We start from the raw sequence: 21,903 nt of genomic DNA, 5'->3' as shown, positions 1-21,903 counted from the left end.
GATGACGAGGGAAACGAGAAGGAGCCCTTTACAAGAGACCCGGTTTAAGCTAATTAGTTATGATGCAAACACAGAGTTTGCTTAGTCACACTTAAGTAATTTATATTCCAACCACAGACAAAAGTCACAGTTACTCAAGCTTAACACAACACGCCTGGGGGTCTCCAGACTTTTCCGTGCTATTTGTTTTCACGCACTAGTCAATGATCAAACTGTTTTCTCTTTGCGACTATTCACACCACAGTCTAATTTTAGCCCTGTAGTTTTTACCTTCATAGGTTCCTCGCCACAGGGTAACGTTTCTGAATCTTCTCCAGAACAAAGGCAGGCCCCCTTAACACCTGACTGCCATCATGAATTAGTAAACATGCTTTTTGTTCTTTCTACTTCCTGTGATCTGAGGGCTAAGCTAACAGTTATGCTAACTCGCCTATCTTGATCCTTTAGAGCGGACGCTTAGCAGGTGTAAGAATCTGGAGTTCTCAGATACCACATATGTAGGTACTTAAAGCTGCATGCTGGTTAAATAAATGGATGTTCTGGTGCTGAAGAATGTAAGAGGTTATTTTTATGCCACTTTTTTTTCTTGTACTGAAGTATTTTTCATTGTTTCTAAATGGCATTTTGGTTAACAGGTAGTTCAGTCTTCATGTGTTCTCAGTATTACTCCTGAATAGTCACATTAATTTTCTTAGTGAGTTGCAGTGGAGCTACTGTATATTGTATGTGAATGTATAGTATATATATATATATATATATATATATATATATATATATATATATATATATATATATATATATACACACATATGCTGCATGTTCAGGACTCAACAATAATAATGGCCTTCTTACTAGTAACGTCTAGCTGGCTAACATAGATATGGGTTTGCAGAAATTGCAACAGTGAGTTGTGATAGTTTTGGAAGCATCAGTTAGAATTAGTTGAAAATTACAAGCCATTCAGTAATGTATCTTATTTTCCAGCAAAAGTGTGTTTATGAATTTATAGCTGTCATGGTGTTATATACGATTAACAGCTATTGTTGAAATTTAAAAGCCTATTATTTTTACTACTATACAGTATATATATTTTGAAGAAACCTTAACATTATATGAAAAGTATAAAAATGTTCCTGGCACATATATAAATAGCATAAAAATTTGGTGGAGCCTGTGAAACTGTCAGCCTGATAAAAATTACATAACGATATTTTTTGCCAAATGATATACATTGATTAATTACTCACACTGTGGCAGTTTTTAGATGAAGTATCCACTGAGTGGCACTAAAAGCGAGTTACATTTTCTTAATTTTTCACAGTTTTTAAGGTTAATGTTCTAGCGAGTTTTAAAGCAGGCCTAACAAAACCTACCTCCCTACCCTAAACCTAATCAATAGTGTCATAAAAACAAATGTGACATACAAAATGCAATAGCTGAAGCAACCATGTCATTTTGTGGTGCTTCTATGACACTTTTGCCTCACGTGTCAACTTGCGTTCTCTACTGGAATCGAACCCGGTCCTTTGCATCGCAAGCGCTAATGTAGTTAGTTATGTAATGTAGAGGTCTGCATTCCCGCGGAACTCCCGCAGGACCCGATCAGATTTCTTGCGGCATGGGATTACATTTCCGAGTTGAAGGTGGTAGCGTACGAAATGTCCATGAGTTGTGTGCAAAAGCAGACGGTCAGAGAAGAGCCTGAAAAATCCGATGTGGATATCTATTTTTATATTATTGATTTATGAATGCAAAAAACAAAAACAAAGCAATAATTATTATTTTATTTTACAATTAATTTAATTCTGAAAACAATAAACAGAAAATCCAACGTAAATATGTGCACACAACATTTGCATTAAATTATCCAATATTTAGAGCAGGCTATAGTCAACAGAGCTGTACAAGAATGGCAGAGCAAAGCATGGACACACTGTGCCATCAAAGGTTGTGAAACTTGGACTGGAAAATGGTCAATTTAAATATTAAGAAATCAACCTCAGGCAAGTCAGATGGGCATCATGTCATGTGGTATCTGATAATAACAATAACAGAAAAATATAATAGTATTTGTAAACACTCGTTGTCTGTTTGTATGGCTTTTGCCTTATGTGGAAAACAATGTGGGGTTGCGGGAACATGGAAAAAAAATGCAGGGTTACGGGAGCGGTCGGGAAGAAAATCTCTGCGGGCAGAGAGCGGGTAAACATGGAGTAAAATTCAGGTGTCAAATGAATGGAAACATTCGGGTGTGGAATTGAAACGTTTTTACTTGTGATTTGTGTGAAAGGGAATAAAAGCAGTTGTTGTAGCGAGTGCTTATTTCACCAGGAAATTTCTGCAATATGTACAATGAGCCACGTAAAAATCATTTTGCAAAAATGTAGGTATAGTAACATGATTCTGGGAGACCAGGTTACAAATTGTTGGCAGAAGTAAAGTAAAAATCTGATCTGAAAAAAATATGTGGTTGGGCTGTTTTAAAAATATTCACTCAATATTTCAATATGATCATGTAAGACTGGCACCCCCATGAATCTGAAACCTTCTCAGCCACTGTGAGCTTGCGCTGAAGCCAAACATCTGGTCCAACCTCCTGCTAGCATTCATATTACTTGACTATCAGCAGTGAACAAGATTATGGAGCTTCAGTGTGTGTGTGTGTGTGTGTGTGTGTGTGTGTGTGTGTGTGTGCGTGTGCCCCGAAGGGAAGGGTTCTTTTACATTTTAAAGCATTTTAATAGACCCCCTTGTGTGTTTTCATGTTTGTTCACTTTTTCTTTACAATTGGACCAGATGCTAAGGTGTTGTATAAAACCCAAGCCATTTTGTTGAGAGTTTATGGACACACGTGCACAAACAAACAAACTGATAAGCCCCTGTTTGCTTGCCGGAGTAGTAAATGGCCCACGGTAATGTGTAAAGGGCGTGATGGTGGTGTAATTTTGTTTTGTTCTCTGTGGCCACCTGCTAAAGTGAGGCCTTACAGGAACCCAGGCCCAGCACTATTGACAAGAACCACAAAAGACTCACTCTGCCAACAAAGAACACACAGTGTAAACACACGCGCACACTCACAAACACACACACCTAAACACTAGCAAATGTTTTTAATGGTGGATGACATTAAAAAGAAAACTATTAGAAAGGAAAAAATAAAAAATTAAGTTATTGAAGTATTGATATTTTTGAACTTCTGTAGGTAGGGGCCACAAAAAGTATTTGGACACACTTAAAAAAATACATGAATGTTTACATTATGTAACTAAATATCAAAAGTAAATATAAAAGTGCAAGTGCCATTTTTTTGTTTTTTTATTGCAATGGAATTTCCTCAAACACTCCTCAAGTAAGTAAATAAGCAGTAAATAAACTACACAGTGAGCTATGAGCCTAAATAGCACAATACAAGATTTTCAAATGATAAAACCTCACATTAAACTCAAGCAAAAATGATCAAACTGTCACTGCCTGTATATGCGCTCTGCCTAGGCGGACTGACATTTCCGTGAGGGAGCGAACGCAAACTTGTCAGGTGGGTGGAGTTAACACTGCTGCGGTTAAATAGCCTCTTCGGGGTGCTTTGATTTTTAAAGGTGCTATATGTAATATTTTTACTGTACTAAATCATAAAATGACCAAAATATGTCATTAGAGATATGTGTGATCCCGCCCACTGCCCACTCACCAATAGTATTTAGACACTGCCGGGTTGCCAGATTTGAACAAGTTTGCAGTCAAACAACACTGCATGCTGCAGCCATGGAAGCCAGCAAACGAACTGGATCAGAGATAACAGATTCCACCCGACCTAAAAAGCCTCACCATCCGTCTAAAACCACCATGACAGAGGCGTAGTTAAACAAGGATAATATTGGAGATGACTTTGGAAGATGGAGACAGCTTAAAGCCCAGAAATCCTTTAAAACGGATGCTGAGTTGGCTAATTTGCGTATCAACATTCTGGCAATCCGCATGAGCTTCGAGTCTGGGGAGGGGCAGAGAACTCTTCAATATTTTTAATTTGGACTGCAGTACCCATTTCAAACGCTTGCTGTCAATCTTACATATAGCACCTTTAAATGGTTTAAAATCAAAAGGCATTGAACTTGTCTAACTTTTGTACTTAAATATGCACATTAGAGCAATAGGAAAAACACTGTCTTACCATTTATAAAGCTCTGAAACTTTCCTTGGTGAAAAACAGCTTGGAATCATGTTAAATGGTGTAACAGTCACATGAAGTTCTCTTTGCAACCTGAACTTCTTCAGAAAGTAGCACAGTGCAATGAATGAAACAATGTAAATGTTTCGTTATTTTTAACTTTACTTAAAGTCTAAAAATGTGGCAATCTTTCGCGAGGTGCTGAAAGAGACTGTTGATTCAGCGCAAGTCAAAGATGGTCCCACTTTAGGTTTGATTTATTGTACAATTATGTTAAAATGTTTTTAAATGTGGCTTAAATGCCTAAATAATTTTGGGGCCATTGTAGATGTCTATTTATTTTATTTTATTTCTGTTTTGTGTTTTTTTCAGAAACCAAGGAATGAGGTGTTTCCATTGCATATATCTACCCAGCATGTGGAAGCATACCGGCTGCTAGAGGACAGGAAAGACAAACTCTCACCTGAGACCTCCACCCTCCACCTGATCCAACAGCAGCAGAAACGGCTGGTCAGTCTGCATGCATCAGTCTCTGTTTAGCAGACATAACAAAGACATTGCTTTAGTTTTGATGTTTGATGGTTTAATTTGAGAAAAGTAAAGCAAAGCTGATGACAGCATATCTTGTTTTTTGAATACTGATCTACAACATGATTTGCTGGTTTGCTGGTGTACCGACAGGGCTTTTTAAAAATAGTTTAACCAGCATGATGTCCTTGGTTTAACAGCATTACCAGAAAAACCATACTAGTCGACCAGCTTCAGAAATTAGGTTTCGCTGGTGAGCACTAACCAACCTAGACCAGCATTGAAATTGTGTGCTGATTGTGCAGGTCTTTTCAGCATGGGTGTGCTGTTCCATACAGGTTGTATTTACTCAGACATTTGGTGTGTATGAGATTCAGCCTAAAGGAATGCTTGCTTAAATGGATTTTAACACACTCTCACGCATTCAAACCCACACACATAATCATACTAGCACACATCTCCCAGTGGAGACAGTGTGAATGTCTTCAGGCTGTTCCTTGATGTGTGGGATGAGATTTAAACAAATTCCATTGATTACACACACACACGCACAGCACACATACGTTTACTTGACTATTTTAATGGGTATATACCATAGATTTCTATTGTTTATAATACTGCTTATTACAGTTAATATAGACTAACCCTAACCTACACCCTAACCATCTGTTTAAGGGTGCTTCTGGTGACGCAATCATTCTAAACCATTTATTTGCAGCCTGATGTCATGAAATTTACGTGAACATGATAACATTTTTGCAATTCAAAATTCACGTGCTGTATAACACATTTGGCTGCAGGTTTCCAGTGAAATGTCCAGCTGGGGGCGCCAAAAATGAGTAAAATGGTGTCGTATTTTAAGGTGAATTTTAGATAAATTCTTTTAAAACATACCTCCCCTAACTTTTGCCTAAACCTAACCAAAAGTGTTTTAAAATATATATATGAGATGTTAAAAAAGGCATCCTGGGGGGCTTGGGTAGCTCAGCAAGTAAAGACGCTGACTACCACACCTGGAGTCACAAGTTTGAATCCAGGGCATGCTGAGTGACTCCAGGGCATGCTGAGTGACTCCAGTCAGGCTTCCTAAGCAACCAATTGGCCCAGTTGCTAGGGTGGGTAGAGTCACATTGGGTTAACCTCTTCGTGGTCACTATAATGTGGTTCTCACTCTCAGTGGGGCACGTGGTGAGTTGTGCATGGATGCCGTGGAGAATAGCGTGAAGCCTCCACATGCGCTAGGTCTCCGCGGTAAGGCGCTCAACAAGCCACGGGATAAGATATGTGGATTGACGGTCTCAGGTGCAGAGGCAACTGAGATTCGTCCTCCGCCACCCTGATTGAGGTGAGTCACTACGCCACCACAAGGACCTAGAGGGCATTGGGAATTGGGCATGCCAAATTGGGGGGAAAAGGGGAGAAAAAAAAAAGAAGACATCCTTACCTACCCAATGCCTAAACCTAACCAATAGTGTTTTAAAATGCAGAAGCAAAATGAAAAACCACATTTTCTGAACCAACCACATAATTTCGTGTCACTTCTATGACTCTGTCTTGTCATGTTTTTGAGTTCATGGCTGGACTTGAACCACAGTCTTCTGACTTGAAGTCCAACACCCTATCAGCTGAGCTACTGCACAAGCTAATCATATTGGAATAAGTAAATATATGAAGGTGGGTCTGTAATACAAGGATTAAAATGTATTGTTCTTCGAAAGATGTGTTTGAGTAAAAGTGTGTACATATTATAAAATAGCAGGGTCTTAATAAAAGAGAGTAAAATAAATATTTATAAAGTCACAATCAGCCATTAAAGTCATGAATCGAGTGAAAGTGAATAAAACACACAGTTGTTGTAGCGCCTCTAGTGTTCATTTCAACTGGAAACTGCAGGGAATTGTACGGAGACACGTACAACAAAAATGTTTCCACTATGAGACCAGACTGTTTATTTGTGTTGTTGGCAGTAGTAGCACCCGTGCGTGCAGCGTAAAATGGAACGGGACACCCGTTTACTGTCGGCGTGACACGACATGACGCAATGTGCCACAACGGATGCTTCTAGTGTAGACGGCATCATTAGTTATTATGGGTTTCTACTGGTTCTGATGCAACTCGCCGCTCACGTCTGGTGTAGACAGGGTGTAACCCTAACAGAAACGTTTTTTCTTTAGAAATTTGATTTTTTTTTTTTTTTGTGTCATCCATAATTTATTATTTGTATATAGCTTGTTTATAAAGAATATTTATAACTCATTCTGGGTACATTATTATTCCCTTAGGACCTATTGTGTACCTTTAAAGGTACATTTATGTTTTGTTCCTCTGTAAACAAAATGTACCTGCACAGTACATCTATTTCTGACAGTGTGTACATCCCCTTTCGTTTGCTTTTTTGTCTAAATATTATAATAAATACAAATATTTTGGCTAATTTGACCATGCTTTTAGCTACCAATAAAAGTGTGAGACTCTTATGCCAAAGTAACAGATTTTACCATGTTTAGACCTATATTTATGATTTTCGAGAACAGTGTAACATGCTGTTCTTAATTACACATCATCATGTGATCAGTCGTGTTCTATGCGTGTTGATAAATGCAGGTGGCATGTTCAGTGGAAGAGCTCTGATGTGCCATAACATTAACATTAAATCTGTCCACATTTCTCTATCTCTCCCTCTCTCTTTCTGTCTCACTTTCTCTCTTTGTTTCTCTTTTGTTGTCTGCATTCTTTCTGTCACCATGTACACACAGAGCTGCAGCCCCTCTCGCCTGTTAGTTGCTGGGAAACAGCATTTTTATAAAAGCAGTCCATTATCTTCTCATTTATCCCTTTTTGATGAGTCACTTTTTTTCATTGTTCAGTTACTGAAAACAAGTTGGAGTGGTGCATCTGTTTGTATATGTGTGGTGAAAGAGAGAGGCAGCAAGTCATCAGATGACTGTTTGGCAACACTGTTTTGTAATGTCGCTCATGTGTGATAAGACAATTAAGTGTGAATGGAAAACCATCCACGCAGAATGACATTCTGATATTGTCTGTGTGGCGTTAACAAAGTGAGCAGTAAGGTGTGTGGTATAGGTTTTCCAAACCTGGAAAAGAGTTTGTTTCCTTTAAAAAACACATGTTCAGCATGAGAATGTGCCCTGCTTTAACACCACTAGATATTTTTGGTCCATTTAAGAACTTTCTTTACTAGCAAAGTTGGTTTTAAAGGGTTTTTACTACAGTACACAGTGGACATTAATACAAATTTAGACCTCACAAGTATAGCAAAACAAGTACACACACACACACACACACACACACACACACACACACACACTTGGGTGATCAGACATTCATATAAAATCAGTATAGTCACTATTTTACAATGTCCCGAGTTACAGTCATGATGCCACTTGTCCTGATAATTAGACTTTGTTTGATTGCTATAAAAAAGATTGAACTTATATTGCTGTATTTTTTTTTATTTTTTATATATACTATGAGGAATCAGCAGCAGTGTCATGTGTGGCCTTAAAGGGATAGTTCACCCAACAATTTTACTCAGTCACCACTCATTTTCATTGCATTTTTTTCCCATACAATGATGACTGAGGCTAACATTCTGCTGAACATCTCCTTTTGTGTCCCATGGAAGATAGTCCAAAGAGAAATCTTAAAGGAATATTTCGGGTTCAATATAAGTTAAGCTTAATCGACAGCATTTGTAGCATAATGTTGATTAACACAAAAATGACTTCGACTTGTCCCTCCTTTTCTAAAAATAAATAAATAAATAATCTGGGTTACAGTGAAGCCTTTTTGCAGTAATCAACATTATGTCACAAATGCTGTCGATTGAGATTAATTCGCATTGAACCCGGAATATTCCTTTAACCCTTTAATGCATACCTCTGGTCTTAAGTGACCTGGGACCTCATTCCATCGCCTGTACCCCATCCATTTTCCCCATCGAGTATCCCTCAACCTTTCTCTTCTGAATAGTATAACAAAAGAAACATTTTGATTGACTAGATTTACATTTGACATTGCTATTTGTCAATGTCATTTGAGGGTAATACTGAAATTATTTAAGTTGTGCATCTATTTAGACTCAAAAAGTGGCTGATAAAATGTATATGTGTAGCTTATTGACCTTACTTTGAGCATGCAAGATTTTATTTTGAGCACACAAAAAGGTATTTTGCACTTGGGTGAACTCAGTTTTGTGAAGCAGTGTATTTCCTTGCATAGATGAATTCACTTTGAGCAAACAAAAATCAATTTTGCACTTGAATAAAGTTTCTTTGAATGTGAATTTGCACCAATTTCTGAAATTATGTAACTCCACTGTTTTTGCGTGTGCAAGATCTCACTCACTCTCTCCTACTACCCACTCTGCGTGCACTCATAGCTTTGACCGCTTGTTTGCTTAGCAAGTTTACAGCATTATAATGTGCCATAATTTCAGCCAATCAGAGATGAGGTGGTGAATTTTGATTGGCTGGCTAGACCACAGATCATACTGCTAATAAAAATAAGAAGAGGAGAAGGGTATAGTTTGTTTTCAAGAAAGAACATACGTAACACACTATGACGACATGAAAGCAGCTCTTTTGTTGACTTTACTGTTATTATTTAACCTTTATGAACTATATATTTTAGTCAGTATACTGCCAATAGGCTTACTAGCTAGCTTAATATCTGGCTAGCTCTCTTATTATGGTTCTCTTGACTAGTATTTGGTTATCTACATTACCAAGTTACACTTGCGTATCTACTAACCTGGCCATGTGAGCTACCACTTTCATCTGAAATTATATTAATTGAATCCCTCCCATGTGTAAAACTCTTTAAGACTAATGTTATATAGTGTAATAAATTAATTATTTTCTTTAATAAACATGTTATTTTGTCCACCTTGTTTAGTGTGTCCTCTCCTATTTTTTCAACAGCCTTGTATATTATAAATATTATGAATATTATAAGTATTGCCTAAATTAACATTGTATTCTTGATAATAAATTAGAAAAGCTGTTTATGTTTGCATTTCAAAGCTGTGGGGTATCATGAAATGTTCAATATTCTGTTTTTAATGAATTTTATGCATTCTACTACAACCCTTATGGCAAAATTGATTAATGAGAAGAAACGGAAGAAAAGGAAAAGAGGCTAATTATGTCTCCTGTCATAATTTGGGGTAAATTAAATGTACAGTATATTGAACATCAATTGTTTGAGACTGCAAAAATTTAAATAAAAAAAAAATAAATAATAATAATAATAGAAAGAACTCCTTAGCATTGCATGATCCCAGGCTACAATATTTTGTAAAACTTTCATTACAGTAAGTTAAGACTTACAGTATTCCAGGTATGTCTATAATCCATGGGGTAAATATCTTTTGTAATGATAACTGCATACAGTATATAAAGTGTGTACTGAACTTGGAGCATTGTGCCTGATAGCTCTTCTGCAATATTTACATTGAGATGTTCATGATTGCTGTAGCTTCCTCAACTGTCCAATTGTAGAGTGCTTGTAATTGACTATTACCAATCCTGACGTAGGAGGTGGAACTTGTCGGAATACGGTTGGAAAATCAAACAAGCAGTCTGCAGTTGAGAGCACACGCAGAGGGCATACGAGTAGAGAGAATGAGTGAGATCTTGCACATGCAAAAAAATTATTAATCTTTGCAAGAAGATACATTGCTTTACAAAATGTGAAAGTACAAGCATGAAGCGTGAAGCGTGTAACTTTTTGTGTGCTCAAAATATCATCTTGTGTGTGCAAAAAAATTTTGTGCACTCAAAATATCATCTTGCACGCAGAAACATTTTTTGTGCACTCAAAATATCATCTTGCACGTGGAAATAATAATTAACTTTGATGCTCTAAATATCATCTTGCATGCACAGAACATTTTTGTGCGCTCAAAATATCATTTTGCACGCTCCAAATACAACTTTGTGCGCACAGACTTTTGGCACATATATAACTTCATAAAGCGCGACGCTCCACCGACTGCATGCGCACCTCCCCAAATTCTAGAGGCGTTTATAATTGATGCGTTCACCATTGTAATATTCAATGAAATGACAGGGGGCGTTCAAGATAAAATGTATTCTGCATCAGCAGGTAGAACAGTGAGAAGGAGTGGTTTGCCAGGAAAAACAACAACAATGGCGTCCCATGTGCATTTGTTTGATTTGGATGGTGGATCATTATTTTCATTGATCTATGTATACATTTTTTGTGCTTTTAAGCATTTAGTTTTTATTTACCTTTGTAAAAACCTTGACAAAAATTTTAATTAAAGCATGAAACTTCAGTCTGATTTTTTTTTTTAATTCAATATCCAGTAAAAGGCACCGGACAAATACTTTACACCTTAAAAATGCTTATTGACCTCAAGCATATAGATATGGTGCAATATAAAACATAAAATGCTTATTGACCTCAAGCATATAGATATGGTGCAATATAAAACATAAAATGCTTATTGTATATTTCTTGAACTTATACTCCTAGAAAATTATACAAGCATATACTGTAGATTTGCTACAATATAAAACATTTTCACAAACTATACAAAACAATTTAAAACTAAAGAGCAATTCTAGTCAATGCAACATTCAAGGTAAGGCACCGCTACTATAAAACTTCAGTCTGCTTATAAAATATGCATTAAAATGCTTGCACCCATATTTAATCTTATAGAAATGCAAACTAAAACATGCAGTGCAGTTACTGAGACAGTTTATTCATGAAACATTAGCAAAACATTTGTGTAAATACACTCTTATGTAAATTGTCCCATTAAACTGAATGGGGCAATTTATGAAAGAATGTTTTTTTAATAATGATAAAAAAAATTAAAAAAATAAATAAACTGTGTTCTGTTCATGTTGTGAATAAGGCCAACTGACAAAATTTTCATTAACCTGTGTGTGTTTTTTTTTATAATAAAAGTTTCAAACTTCAATCTAGTAGTTTTAACTCAGAACACAATAAAAGGCTCCTGACAAATTATTGTATAAAACACATAAAAATACTTATTTTTACTCTTATTTCTTATTTTAGTAAGACTTTTTACTCTTATTAATTTTTCCACACAAACTTTACAAAATAATTTAAATGTAAAGAGCAATGCTACAGTCTGTCTCTACAAAATCAAGGGATTGAATGCACTGTTCCAATAGTTTATGCTTATAAAATTGATATTGTACTGCATTTTCATTGAAATGCTTTCATTTTTTAATGCTGTGCCGCACACACTGTTCGCCTGAGTCACAAAATGGGAGTGTGCACCACTGTGCGAAACAAGTGCTTGCATCACCAACTCGCACTTCCGCCAACACCGTGGTGATGTCATATTTGCCACGCGCAAGCTCACGAGCAAGCGGCTGCGTCGAGTATAAACCAGGCTGCACTCTGTGGATGTGCTGATATGCCTCCTTGCAGGGGCTTAACTAGAGGGAGGGCAGGGTGGGCAACCGCCTAGGGTCCGGGGAGAGAGGGGGCCCGCAATCGTCAGTCAAAAGAAACCCTAAAAATGACTGCGGACCCGAGGGGTGTTGAAAAACGACCAAGGCTCCCCAAAGAGGGGGCCCGACAGTTTCTTTGCATTGGGGCCCGCAAGATCCAAGTTACGCCACTGTCTCTGTGCTCATGAAACTCCAAGAGACAGCACAAAGTCATTAAAAATATCTCTGAACAACAGCTCTGACCATCTTCTCATGTCATTAAACCATCACTTTATAGTTAATGAGAGAGTGTTAAACAGGGACGGTCATGGGGGAAGGGGTGTCACTATATTCATACACACACATGTGGCAGTACACAGTACAACACACAGACAGTACATGTGAAAGTGTATGTTTCATTTATATGCTGTTTACAACCATTTTAATCACATTGAAGCCTTTTAAAAATGTGGGGTTACAAATTAATTTTAAGAAGTACAAATGTGGGGGCCTGACTCCAGCCAGGTCTCTTAAGCAACCAAATTGGCCCAGTTGCAAGGGAGGGTAGAGTCACATGAGGTAACCTCCTCGTGATCGCTATAATGTGGTTCGTTCTCGGTGGGGTGCGTGGTGAGTTGTGTGTGGATGCTGCAGAGAATAGCGTGAAGCCTCCACACGTGCTATGTCTCCGCGGTAACGTGCTCAACTAGCCACATGATAAGATGCACAGATTGACGGTCTCAGATGCGGAGGCAACTGAGATTCGTCCTCCGCCACCCGGATTGAGACGAGTCACTACGCCACCACGAGGACTTAGAGTGCATTGGGAATTGGGCATGCCAAATTGGGGAGAAAAGAAAAAAAAAAGTAGCACAAATGTAATTTCCTTTAATGTTATAAACTTGCATGTGAAATAATACGTGGGTGTGGGTGTCGGACAAACGAACATTTGCAGTGACAGTAAAACACCTCACTTGCATTCTCACATAGAAGAGGGGTGGTGCAGACTCCATTTTTCTTGCTGAAAAATACTTTCTGTGCTCCCACACGTAATCCATTTTCATCGACTTTTCTCAGTAGCTTCAATTCAAACCAGAAGTTATGAGACAAAGCTTATGATCAATCTGTGTTTGACATCAAGTTGTGTCTCATGAAATTTCAGTGTGAAAGTAATAAATAATGTTCTATATTTGTTGCATCATCTCTTTGATATAGGAAAAATAAACTCCAGTCGGACATTACAGTACTACGTGTCATATCATGCGCACTACCCATCAGGCCACTCCTCCAAAGTGTCCTGATATTTTATCATGGTCATCTCATCACCCATATTCACGTGTTTTTATTTCCATATCATGAAAAAGTGCTGATAAAAAAACTCTGTACTTGCCCATGTTTATAGGATTGCTAATGAAATTAGAACAGCATGGTGACCACACTACAAGCCTTGTAGTGGCAAACAGCACAGGGCATTGTGTAAGTCTTATCATCATGTATAATCCAGTCTCTTGGTCTAGCATTTCAGACAAATGGCACCTGTCACAAAAACATGGAGACTTATTATGATTTTGGTGGCTTAATGTCAGAAACCATGCCAGAGCTACTAGAAAAAAAAAGTATTTTGTAAGTCATGAGTGAATGAAAATTATGTCATCATTTGCTCACCCTTATGTTGTTCCAAGCCCATGTGATTTTCTTTCCTCAATGGAACACAAAGGGGTTTTGTAGACAGAACTTTTATTGTGTGGAAAAAAGATGCAATGAAAGTGAATTGTGACTGAGGCTGTCAGTCCCTAACATTCTGCCTGTCATGATTATGAAATCTTGCTGACGATTAATTGTCAAACAAATAATTGCGATCATGACAATTAATTTTCTGTTTTAGGGCTATGGCGATTGTCTTTTGAAGGCTTTCGTGATTAATTGTCATATAAATTGTCATATTTCTTAAGGTGCACATGTGCTTCATACACCTTAAGGAGTCATCTTTAAATATTTAACTTCAAATATATAAATCAAATAATAAAGCAGGGATATGATTTCCTGTTAAGGCTTTAAAAACTTATGAATGACATGAAAAATAATGTTTTAAATATCAAAATATTTCTAAACACTTCAAATATGTCTCTCATTTTGGTCAACTTTAGTTTTGGTAAATTTTACGTTTACACTGTTATTTTTGGAATTCATATATTTTACATCGGTTATTTGATCGGTTATTTGAGACAACCGCGAGTATTGGGCATTCAAATTCCAATCAAATTTTAATGCCCAAATAAGGGAATTTTTAAGTGAAGGTACTGTATAAATGCCATGAATGTCACATTTGTGTGTCTTTTAGTGGAGTCCGAGCATCACTGAGCCGCATCATGGAGGTCAACAAGCTCCTGTCCTGAAGAGCGCGTGAAGCACTCTGATGCACGTGCTGTCATCAGAGGCTTGCACCAAACTCCCACGAAAATATAAACGAGCAAGTATAAACTCTGATAGTGAACGCAAACACTCTGGTTTCACTTTAAACGGTCGTAAAATGGCAAATGTTCCTGGATCATACACGCTGTGTTAATGACACGCAGAGTCAAAGTGGAGGAGACGCAAGATTACACTATTATTGTGGAATGACAAAATTATGAAACAAAATCTCAAAGGTTTTGCTTCATGATAAATAAGGGCTTGTGGGTTTAATTAGACCATTAAAATAATGTATTAAAGTGAAGAAATTAGGAAAGAAATATTTTACTATTGCATAATATAATATAATTATATAATAAATGTAATAAAAATATAATATAAATATATTATATAATATATGAGTAAAAATAAAATAAAATGTAAATGTAAAATTGACCAAAACTAAAGTTGACCAAAAAGATAGATGTATTTTTAAGTATTTAGAAATATTTTGATATTTAAAACATTATTTTTCATGTCATTCATAAGTTTTTAAAGCCTTAAAAGGAAATCATAGTTTACTCCTATTTTATTTTTTTCATTTATATATTTGAAGTAAAATATGTAAAAATGACTTCTTAAGGTGTATGAAGCACACATGCAATTAATTGTGAAAGCCCTTAACGAGACAATTAATCGTCATGATCGCAATTATTTGTTTGACAATTAATCGTCAGCCAAATTTAATAATCGTTACAACCCTATATTTTTATATTATTTTTCATATAAATATATAGTTTCTTTATATATTTTATTTTATTGTATTATATTATATTGCTATACTATATTACATTATGCAATAGTGAAATATTTCCATCCTAATTTCTTCATTTTCACACATTATTATATATACGAGCCCTTATTTCTCATGAAGCAAAAGCTTTAAGATTTCGTTTCATAATTTTATCACTCCACAGAAATGTGTCACTGTATGCCATTAACACTGTGTATGAACACACTATGACCAGGAACATTTGCCCTTAGACTATCGTTTAAAATGAAGCTGGAGTGCTTTGTTTTCACTATCAAAGTTTATATTTCTTTGTTTATATTTTCGTGGGAGTTTGGCGAGAGCCTCTGCTGACGGCACACTCATCAAAGTGCTTGAGAAGTGCTTCACGTGCTCATCCGGACAGGAGCTGCTCTGGTTGACATCCGCAGTGCGGCCCCAGTGATTGGAATTTAAAGTGCACAATAATCGTGGTTATCTCAAATAAACGTGGTTAGATCAAATAACCCAGATCAGACAATTATTTAATAATCGCAATAGGCCTAGTCACACAGGTTTGTAACAACATGAGGGTGATTCAATTATGTCAGAATTTTCATTTTTGGGTGAACTATCCCTTTAGATAGACGTTATAAGAAGATGTGTGAGTATTTCTTTAGTAGACCATTTATATAAATTTTATTTGCACATGTTGCATACATCAGCGAGGGTCAGACTGTCATTCTTAGTTAATGTTGCAGTTCCAACAAAATGTCCAAAAGACAGCAAAACAATTCCAGCTGATGCTTGGTAAGTGTTGATTTTGGATTCCTTATGCATGCCTACAGATACATAGGATCGTTATTGATTTTAATCAGTGTTTCATCAGAATAAACTCTTAGTGGGATTGAGCCCCAAAGGCGTATGGTACTACAGTATTTACTCTGTTACCTGTACCAGCACCGCACTGAGAAATTAAGGACCATCACACAGAGACTGCCAGTCACTTAGCAAAAGGGAGCTCTGTGCCAGGTGACACATTTTAATTTGTGGCATATTAAAATGATAAGAGCAACATGAGGCAGCAGTGTGACTGATTTGGACAAAGATGATACCCATGACATCTCCCTCTCTCACTCTCTTTCTTCTTCTTCTTAGTATTTCCCATTAGATGGGTCGAAAAAGAGAGGAGTTGATGACACAGGAGAAATCAGCCAAGTTGAAATCTCTTCCGTCGCTGCCAACTTTCACAATCGCTTTTCCTCCGACTGAGAGAATTCATTAAAATTTCACTCAGCCTGCGGGCTCTCTCTCTTTCTTTAAATCTCTCTCTCTCTCTCTCTCTCTCTCTCTCTCTCTCTCTCTCTCCCTTTTCAGTCTCTGAATGAATGGAGCTTTGAATAATGTAACCAGTTTTAACAAGATCATAAAAACCTCAATCTAACATTCATAAGCCAGTTAGCTGAGGTAGAAATCTTGGAGACACGCATACACCATATACACCTCTTTTATATCCAGACATACTCACACGTACATGCAGTCGGGCACGTGCACAGAGTAATGCATCTCAAAAAGTGCCTCTCTTCCAGCTGCACACATACTGAAATTCCGCAGAGGATAAAATAGTGACGCAGGAGCTGGAAAGATGAGAGAGGGATGCCTGGAGGAGGAGGATGAGAGACACAGAGTGAAATCAAAGAAGTAGTGATGCAAGAGAAGCCCCAATGGGTCTCTCTCCTGTCCGTTTGCTAAGAAAACAGCACTGGCTCTCTAGCTGTCCACAGATTAGAGGGATATGAATGTTGTTTGTATATTCCCTTCTGAAAAGACCAGCTTAAACCAGTATTCATTTCCATGCTAGTGCGGATTTATGCTAGTTAGTGCTGGTTTGGTGTTGGTCTAGCTGGTGGACCAGAAGAGCTATATTGTTCACCAGTTAAACGTAGTTGAGCTGGATTTTGGACCAATGAGAGTTCACAGTGAGTGGGCTAATAATGCTAATAACGCAGCAGAAATATAAACCAATCAGTCAACAGAATGTCCTGTCAATTGAAGCTTGTCATGACTGGTTTGGAGGACACGTTGTAATGGCTAGAAAACTTAAGAGGATTACTTACCATGGCAACAAATGGCCATAACACGGAAGGAAACGTCAGTCACTATACATCCGAAATGGTATATAATCGGATGTATACGGGCCTGTGGAATTTGACACTCCCGGACAGTACTTTTCTGAATACATTCGAAATTCTGGAGTCTACTGGTCTGAATACAGTTCTTTTTATGCAGTGGGGATAATATGCACTTGTACTTGACTGCATCACAATTTTAATTCTATCTATACTGTATAGTTTGAAAGATTAGGATTAGTACATCACAAATCATAGTAAGTTGAAAACAGCATGCAAGCCAGTGGATTTTTAAACTATGCAGGGCTTGCACTTTTTGGACATGGTACCATTGTAAATCAACTTTTTGGGGGCATTTACACTGGTAGACCCATGGTATTCTTCGAGCGAATGCTATTATGTTTATTACGATTAAAATATTCATAGGCTAATGCTGTTATGTTTCTGTTGTCCTAGTCAAATTATTATTTAGTAACCATCGTGCAAAAAAGCATAAATAAAACAATGATTACATATTGTCTCAATCAATATCTTTCAATCTCTACAATAATACCATGCTATTGCCACAATACTTTTTGTATACACAGTAATTATTCAGCTCTGTTGACAGACATACCAGCCATTAGTGTCATAAAGGCTTAGACTCACTCACACAACAGCAGACAGAGGGAGATACTTCACTCATTAATCTTACATAATTCAATTATGAAATGTTGCCGGTATGGAGATGCGTGGGTGGGTGGACTTTGTGCGTGTGTGCATCTCTGTGTGAGTGTGTTAAGTCTGTGAAAACGAAATGTGACCTTCATAAGAAGATGAAATACACAGTGTTCTTCAGACTTGCATTGATTTCCACAGCAATTACTGCCATTCCTTGCTCAGCAAGTGCATAAATATTGATGTTCTGCGTGGAGACTTTTAACATTTCATGGGTGTGTATGAGCGTGTGTATTTGTGTTTGCATATGTCTCTTGTTGTTTTTCTTTCTCTCACTATATTTGCTTTTTGACATTTTGTATTAGGTTGAGTCTGTGCTCTATATTTTTTTGGGGACATTCTCTTTCGGCACTTTACGCAAAAATACACTTAAATGCAGAATGCCACACATCCCTCCAGTAGACAGTGTCAGACTCCACTGTGAGAATGCAATTCTAAATCTGTAACATCTAATTTTATGCTTTCAGAAGGAGGGACATGTTCAATCTCACAGCCTTTAATTAGATCTCTGTCACTGGAGTGTGTGTGTGTGTGTGTGTATTTGTAGGGATGTGTGTGTATTCACATACACAGGTCTGTGTGGGTGTGTGTTTGTGCTGGAGAAGTGACGATGCAAGAGACACTAAAATCAGTGTGTGTGTGTGTGTGTGTGTGTGTGTGTGTCAGATTTGTGCATGAGTGTTTACTTTGTGCATGTTGTGCATGAGTAAATCAATCAGTGGAGTATCATATGTTTTCATGTATATTTGGCTCAGGTCTTATTCGAACACCTCTCTTGTATTGAAATCATAACTGCAAATCTAGTGGTTCTCAACTGGTTGGTTGTGACCCAGAAATGAGTCGCAGTTCTTTTCTGATAGGGTCGCATTCAACAGGGAAAAAACAATGCTAAATGCAAATAATAAAATGTAACTTACCATATAATCATGCATACAGTAGTAAGAATCACTAAATAAATGGGCGTAACTATTTATAATGAATAAACAACTTTTAAAAGTGAGAAGAGAATGCTGCGTTGATTTTATTTTTCCACTCGATTTTGATATTATTGTCGTATTGTATGCTGTTTCACAATTGACACCACATTATTAAATAAACAACTCCAATCGAGCAATTGAGGTGCGAGTTTATGCATCAGTCCATAATTGTCCTTCGGCAGCTTTGAATGCTTTTAAACCAAATGCACAGTGCAGCATATGTGTCACGTTAATAGCAGCTGCTGGATTTTCGGATGACTCGCAGCTCCTCCATGATTTAACGAAACTTCTCATTAAAAGACATACACATGTACAGTGCAGCATGGCTTTCACATTATGTGACATGACAGACAACAGAGGGGACAATGTGATGTGGTGGGGGGTTGGGGGGTAGATTGATCGCAGCTGGTCGGAGCCAGTGGAACAATATTTTTCCAATTTTTCTTACTGGTGAGAGAAGAAGCAGGAAGAGCTATGAAAGCTATGAAACTGCACATTTGGAGCTGCTATAGTACAGGTAGGTGATTTAAGGCCTCCAAGAGAAGAAATAACAACACTTTGTCGAAAGAGGCCAATATATTGTGTGAGTCAACCATCCTAATCTTATTCTCAGACAGCCTACAGACCTTTCAAGGGCCTTCTGAAGCATACTGCACACAAAAATGGCTAAAGCTGCTAGAAATCATCCCACCTTGAAACAAAGTTGTGTTTACAAGGTACCAGGCAGCTATGAGCTTTTTTGAGGAAAAACTAATCACTGGATGGAATTTGGAATATTCATGGCAATTAATCTTTTCAAGTTCTGTTTGAGACACTTAGTAGCAAGTAAACAAGATATCAACAAGATATCATAGAGAGCACAAATACTTTATACAGTGACTTCAAAGGATTAGACACTTAAGCAATACTAAAAATGTATGAATGTCATTGTATTAGATAACAAAATCTAAAAGCAAAATGGCAACTGCAAACAAATTCTTGTGTCAGTGTGACAAAGTGGATGTCAGTTCCCCTCGAGTTCACACTGATGTCTTAGCACTACCACTACTACAGTCATGTTTCACTTACGTTTGATGACCAGAAAGTGTGCAAATGCTCTTTGTCTTGATTTTGAACAGTATATCTATTGTTTTATTGTTTAAAACATGAAAAACTTGCAGTGACATTCATACATTTTTAATAGGGCTTTCAATCGATTAACATATTTTATCTAATTAATTGCATGATATGACAATCAGTTCATCAAACTAATCACAATTAATCACATACATATACACTACCAGTCAAAAGTTTTTAAACACTTGCCTGAAATGTTTCTCATGATCTTAAAAATCTTTTGATCTGAAGGCATATGCTTAAATGTTTGAAATTAGTTTTGTAGACAAAAATATAATTGTGCCACCAAATTAATTTATTTCATTATAAAACTAAAATAAAATTACAAAAAAAAAAGTTTTTGAAATTGATGACTTGGACCAAATAATAAAGAAAAGCAGCCAATAAGTGCCCAATATAGATGGGAACTCCTTCAATACTGTTTAAAAAGCATCCCAGGGTGATACCTCAAGAAGTTGGTTGAGAAAATGTCAAGAGTACATGTCTGCAAATTCTAAGCAAAGGGTGACTACTTTAAAGATGCTAAAATATAACACAGTTTTGATTTATTTTTGGATTTTGTTTAGTCACAACATAATTCCCATAGTTCCATTTATGTTATTCCATAGTTTTGATGACTTTACTATTATTCTAAAATGTGAAGAAAAAAATTATTATAAAGAATGAGTAAGTGTTTCATTATATTTGAAATACATTACATTGTTGTGGCAGATGAGTAAAGCATTAATTAGATAACACAAAAAGTGGCTTTAGAAGGCAATATAATGTTTATTTCTATATCATTGAACCAGCCTGATCTCATGAAATTTACGTGAACATGATAACATTTTTGCAATTCAAAATTCACATGCTGTATAACACGTTTGGCTGCAGGTTTCCAGTGACTTTGTAATGTCACATGTCAATGTGACGTCATGGCTGGTCTTGAAACACAGTCCTCAACTCAAAGTCTAACACCCTATCAGGTGAGCTATCATGCAAGCTATTCATGTTGGAATAACTTTATATATGAAGGTGGGTCTGTAATACAAGCAATAAAATGTATCGTTTTTCAAAAGATGCATTAGAGTAAAAAGTAAGTAGATATCTTAAAACAGCAGGGTCTGAGTAATAGAAAGAAAAAAATAATATTTATAAAGTGATAATCAGCCATTAAAGTCATGATTTGAGTGAAAGTGAATAAAACACACAGTTGTTGTAGCACCTCTAGTGTTCATTCCACCTGGAAAATGCAGGGAATTGTACCTGGAGACACATATAACAAGTTTAGCAAAAATGTATATAGAGTCACGTTTTCACTATGAGACCAGGTTGCATTGAACAGGAGCCTATCATTGGCTTACAGTCATCTGCAATCCATTTTGCAAATGAATTAGCCAATCTGTCCGAGGTAGACTTATTATAAGGGCTTTTCTAAAGACATGTCTATGTACATTGTTGTTGTCACAGTTTGTAGTAGCAGAGGCAGGACCCAAACGCAGAATGAAGACAAAGGTGTTTATTTATACAAAACGTGAACAAAACCAAACACGTAGGGGAAAACACAGTACAGGCTGGCAGCCCACTGAAGCTGGGCTTGGGCAGACGAACTGGATACAGGACCAACCAGAGCTGACAGGACGGACTAGGGACAGGGACTAGAAACAATACCGCA

The 21,903-nt window shown here is 36.9% G+C and overlaps 1 protein-coding gene across 1 annotated transcript in view; it reads left to right on the top strand.

Annotated features, from left to right (window-relative positions):
- The first annotated feature begins 434 nt into the window (after window positions 1-434).
- Window positions 435-21,903, top strand: part of LOC127424128 (RIMS-binding protein 2-like) — a 163,399-nt gene continuing 141,930 nt past the window's right edge. Inside the window, exons 1-2 of the mRNA XM_051669049.1 lie at window positions 435-554; window positions 4,538-4,675. Of these exons, the coding sequence (XP_051525009.1) occupies window positions 531-554; window positions 4,538-4,675 (162 nt within the window). The 5' untranslated portion in view covers window positions 435-530. The remainder of the gene's footprint in view (window positions 555-4,537; window positions 4,676-21,903) is intronic.

Source organism: Myxocyprinus asiaticus, chromosome 33, assembly GCF_019703515.2.
Source record: "Myxocyprinus asiaticus isolate MX2 ecotype Aquarium Trade chromosome 33, UBuf_Myxa_2, whole genome shotgun sequence".
In the NCBI taxonomy this organism is placed as follows: domain Eukaryota; kingdom Metazoa; phylum Chordata; class Actinopteri; order Cypriniformes; family Catostomidae; genus Myxocyprinus; species Myxocyprinus asiaticus.
This window is presented reverse-complemented; position numbering and strand designations above follow the sequence as displayed.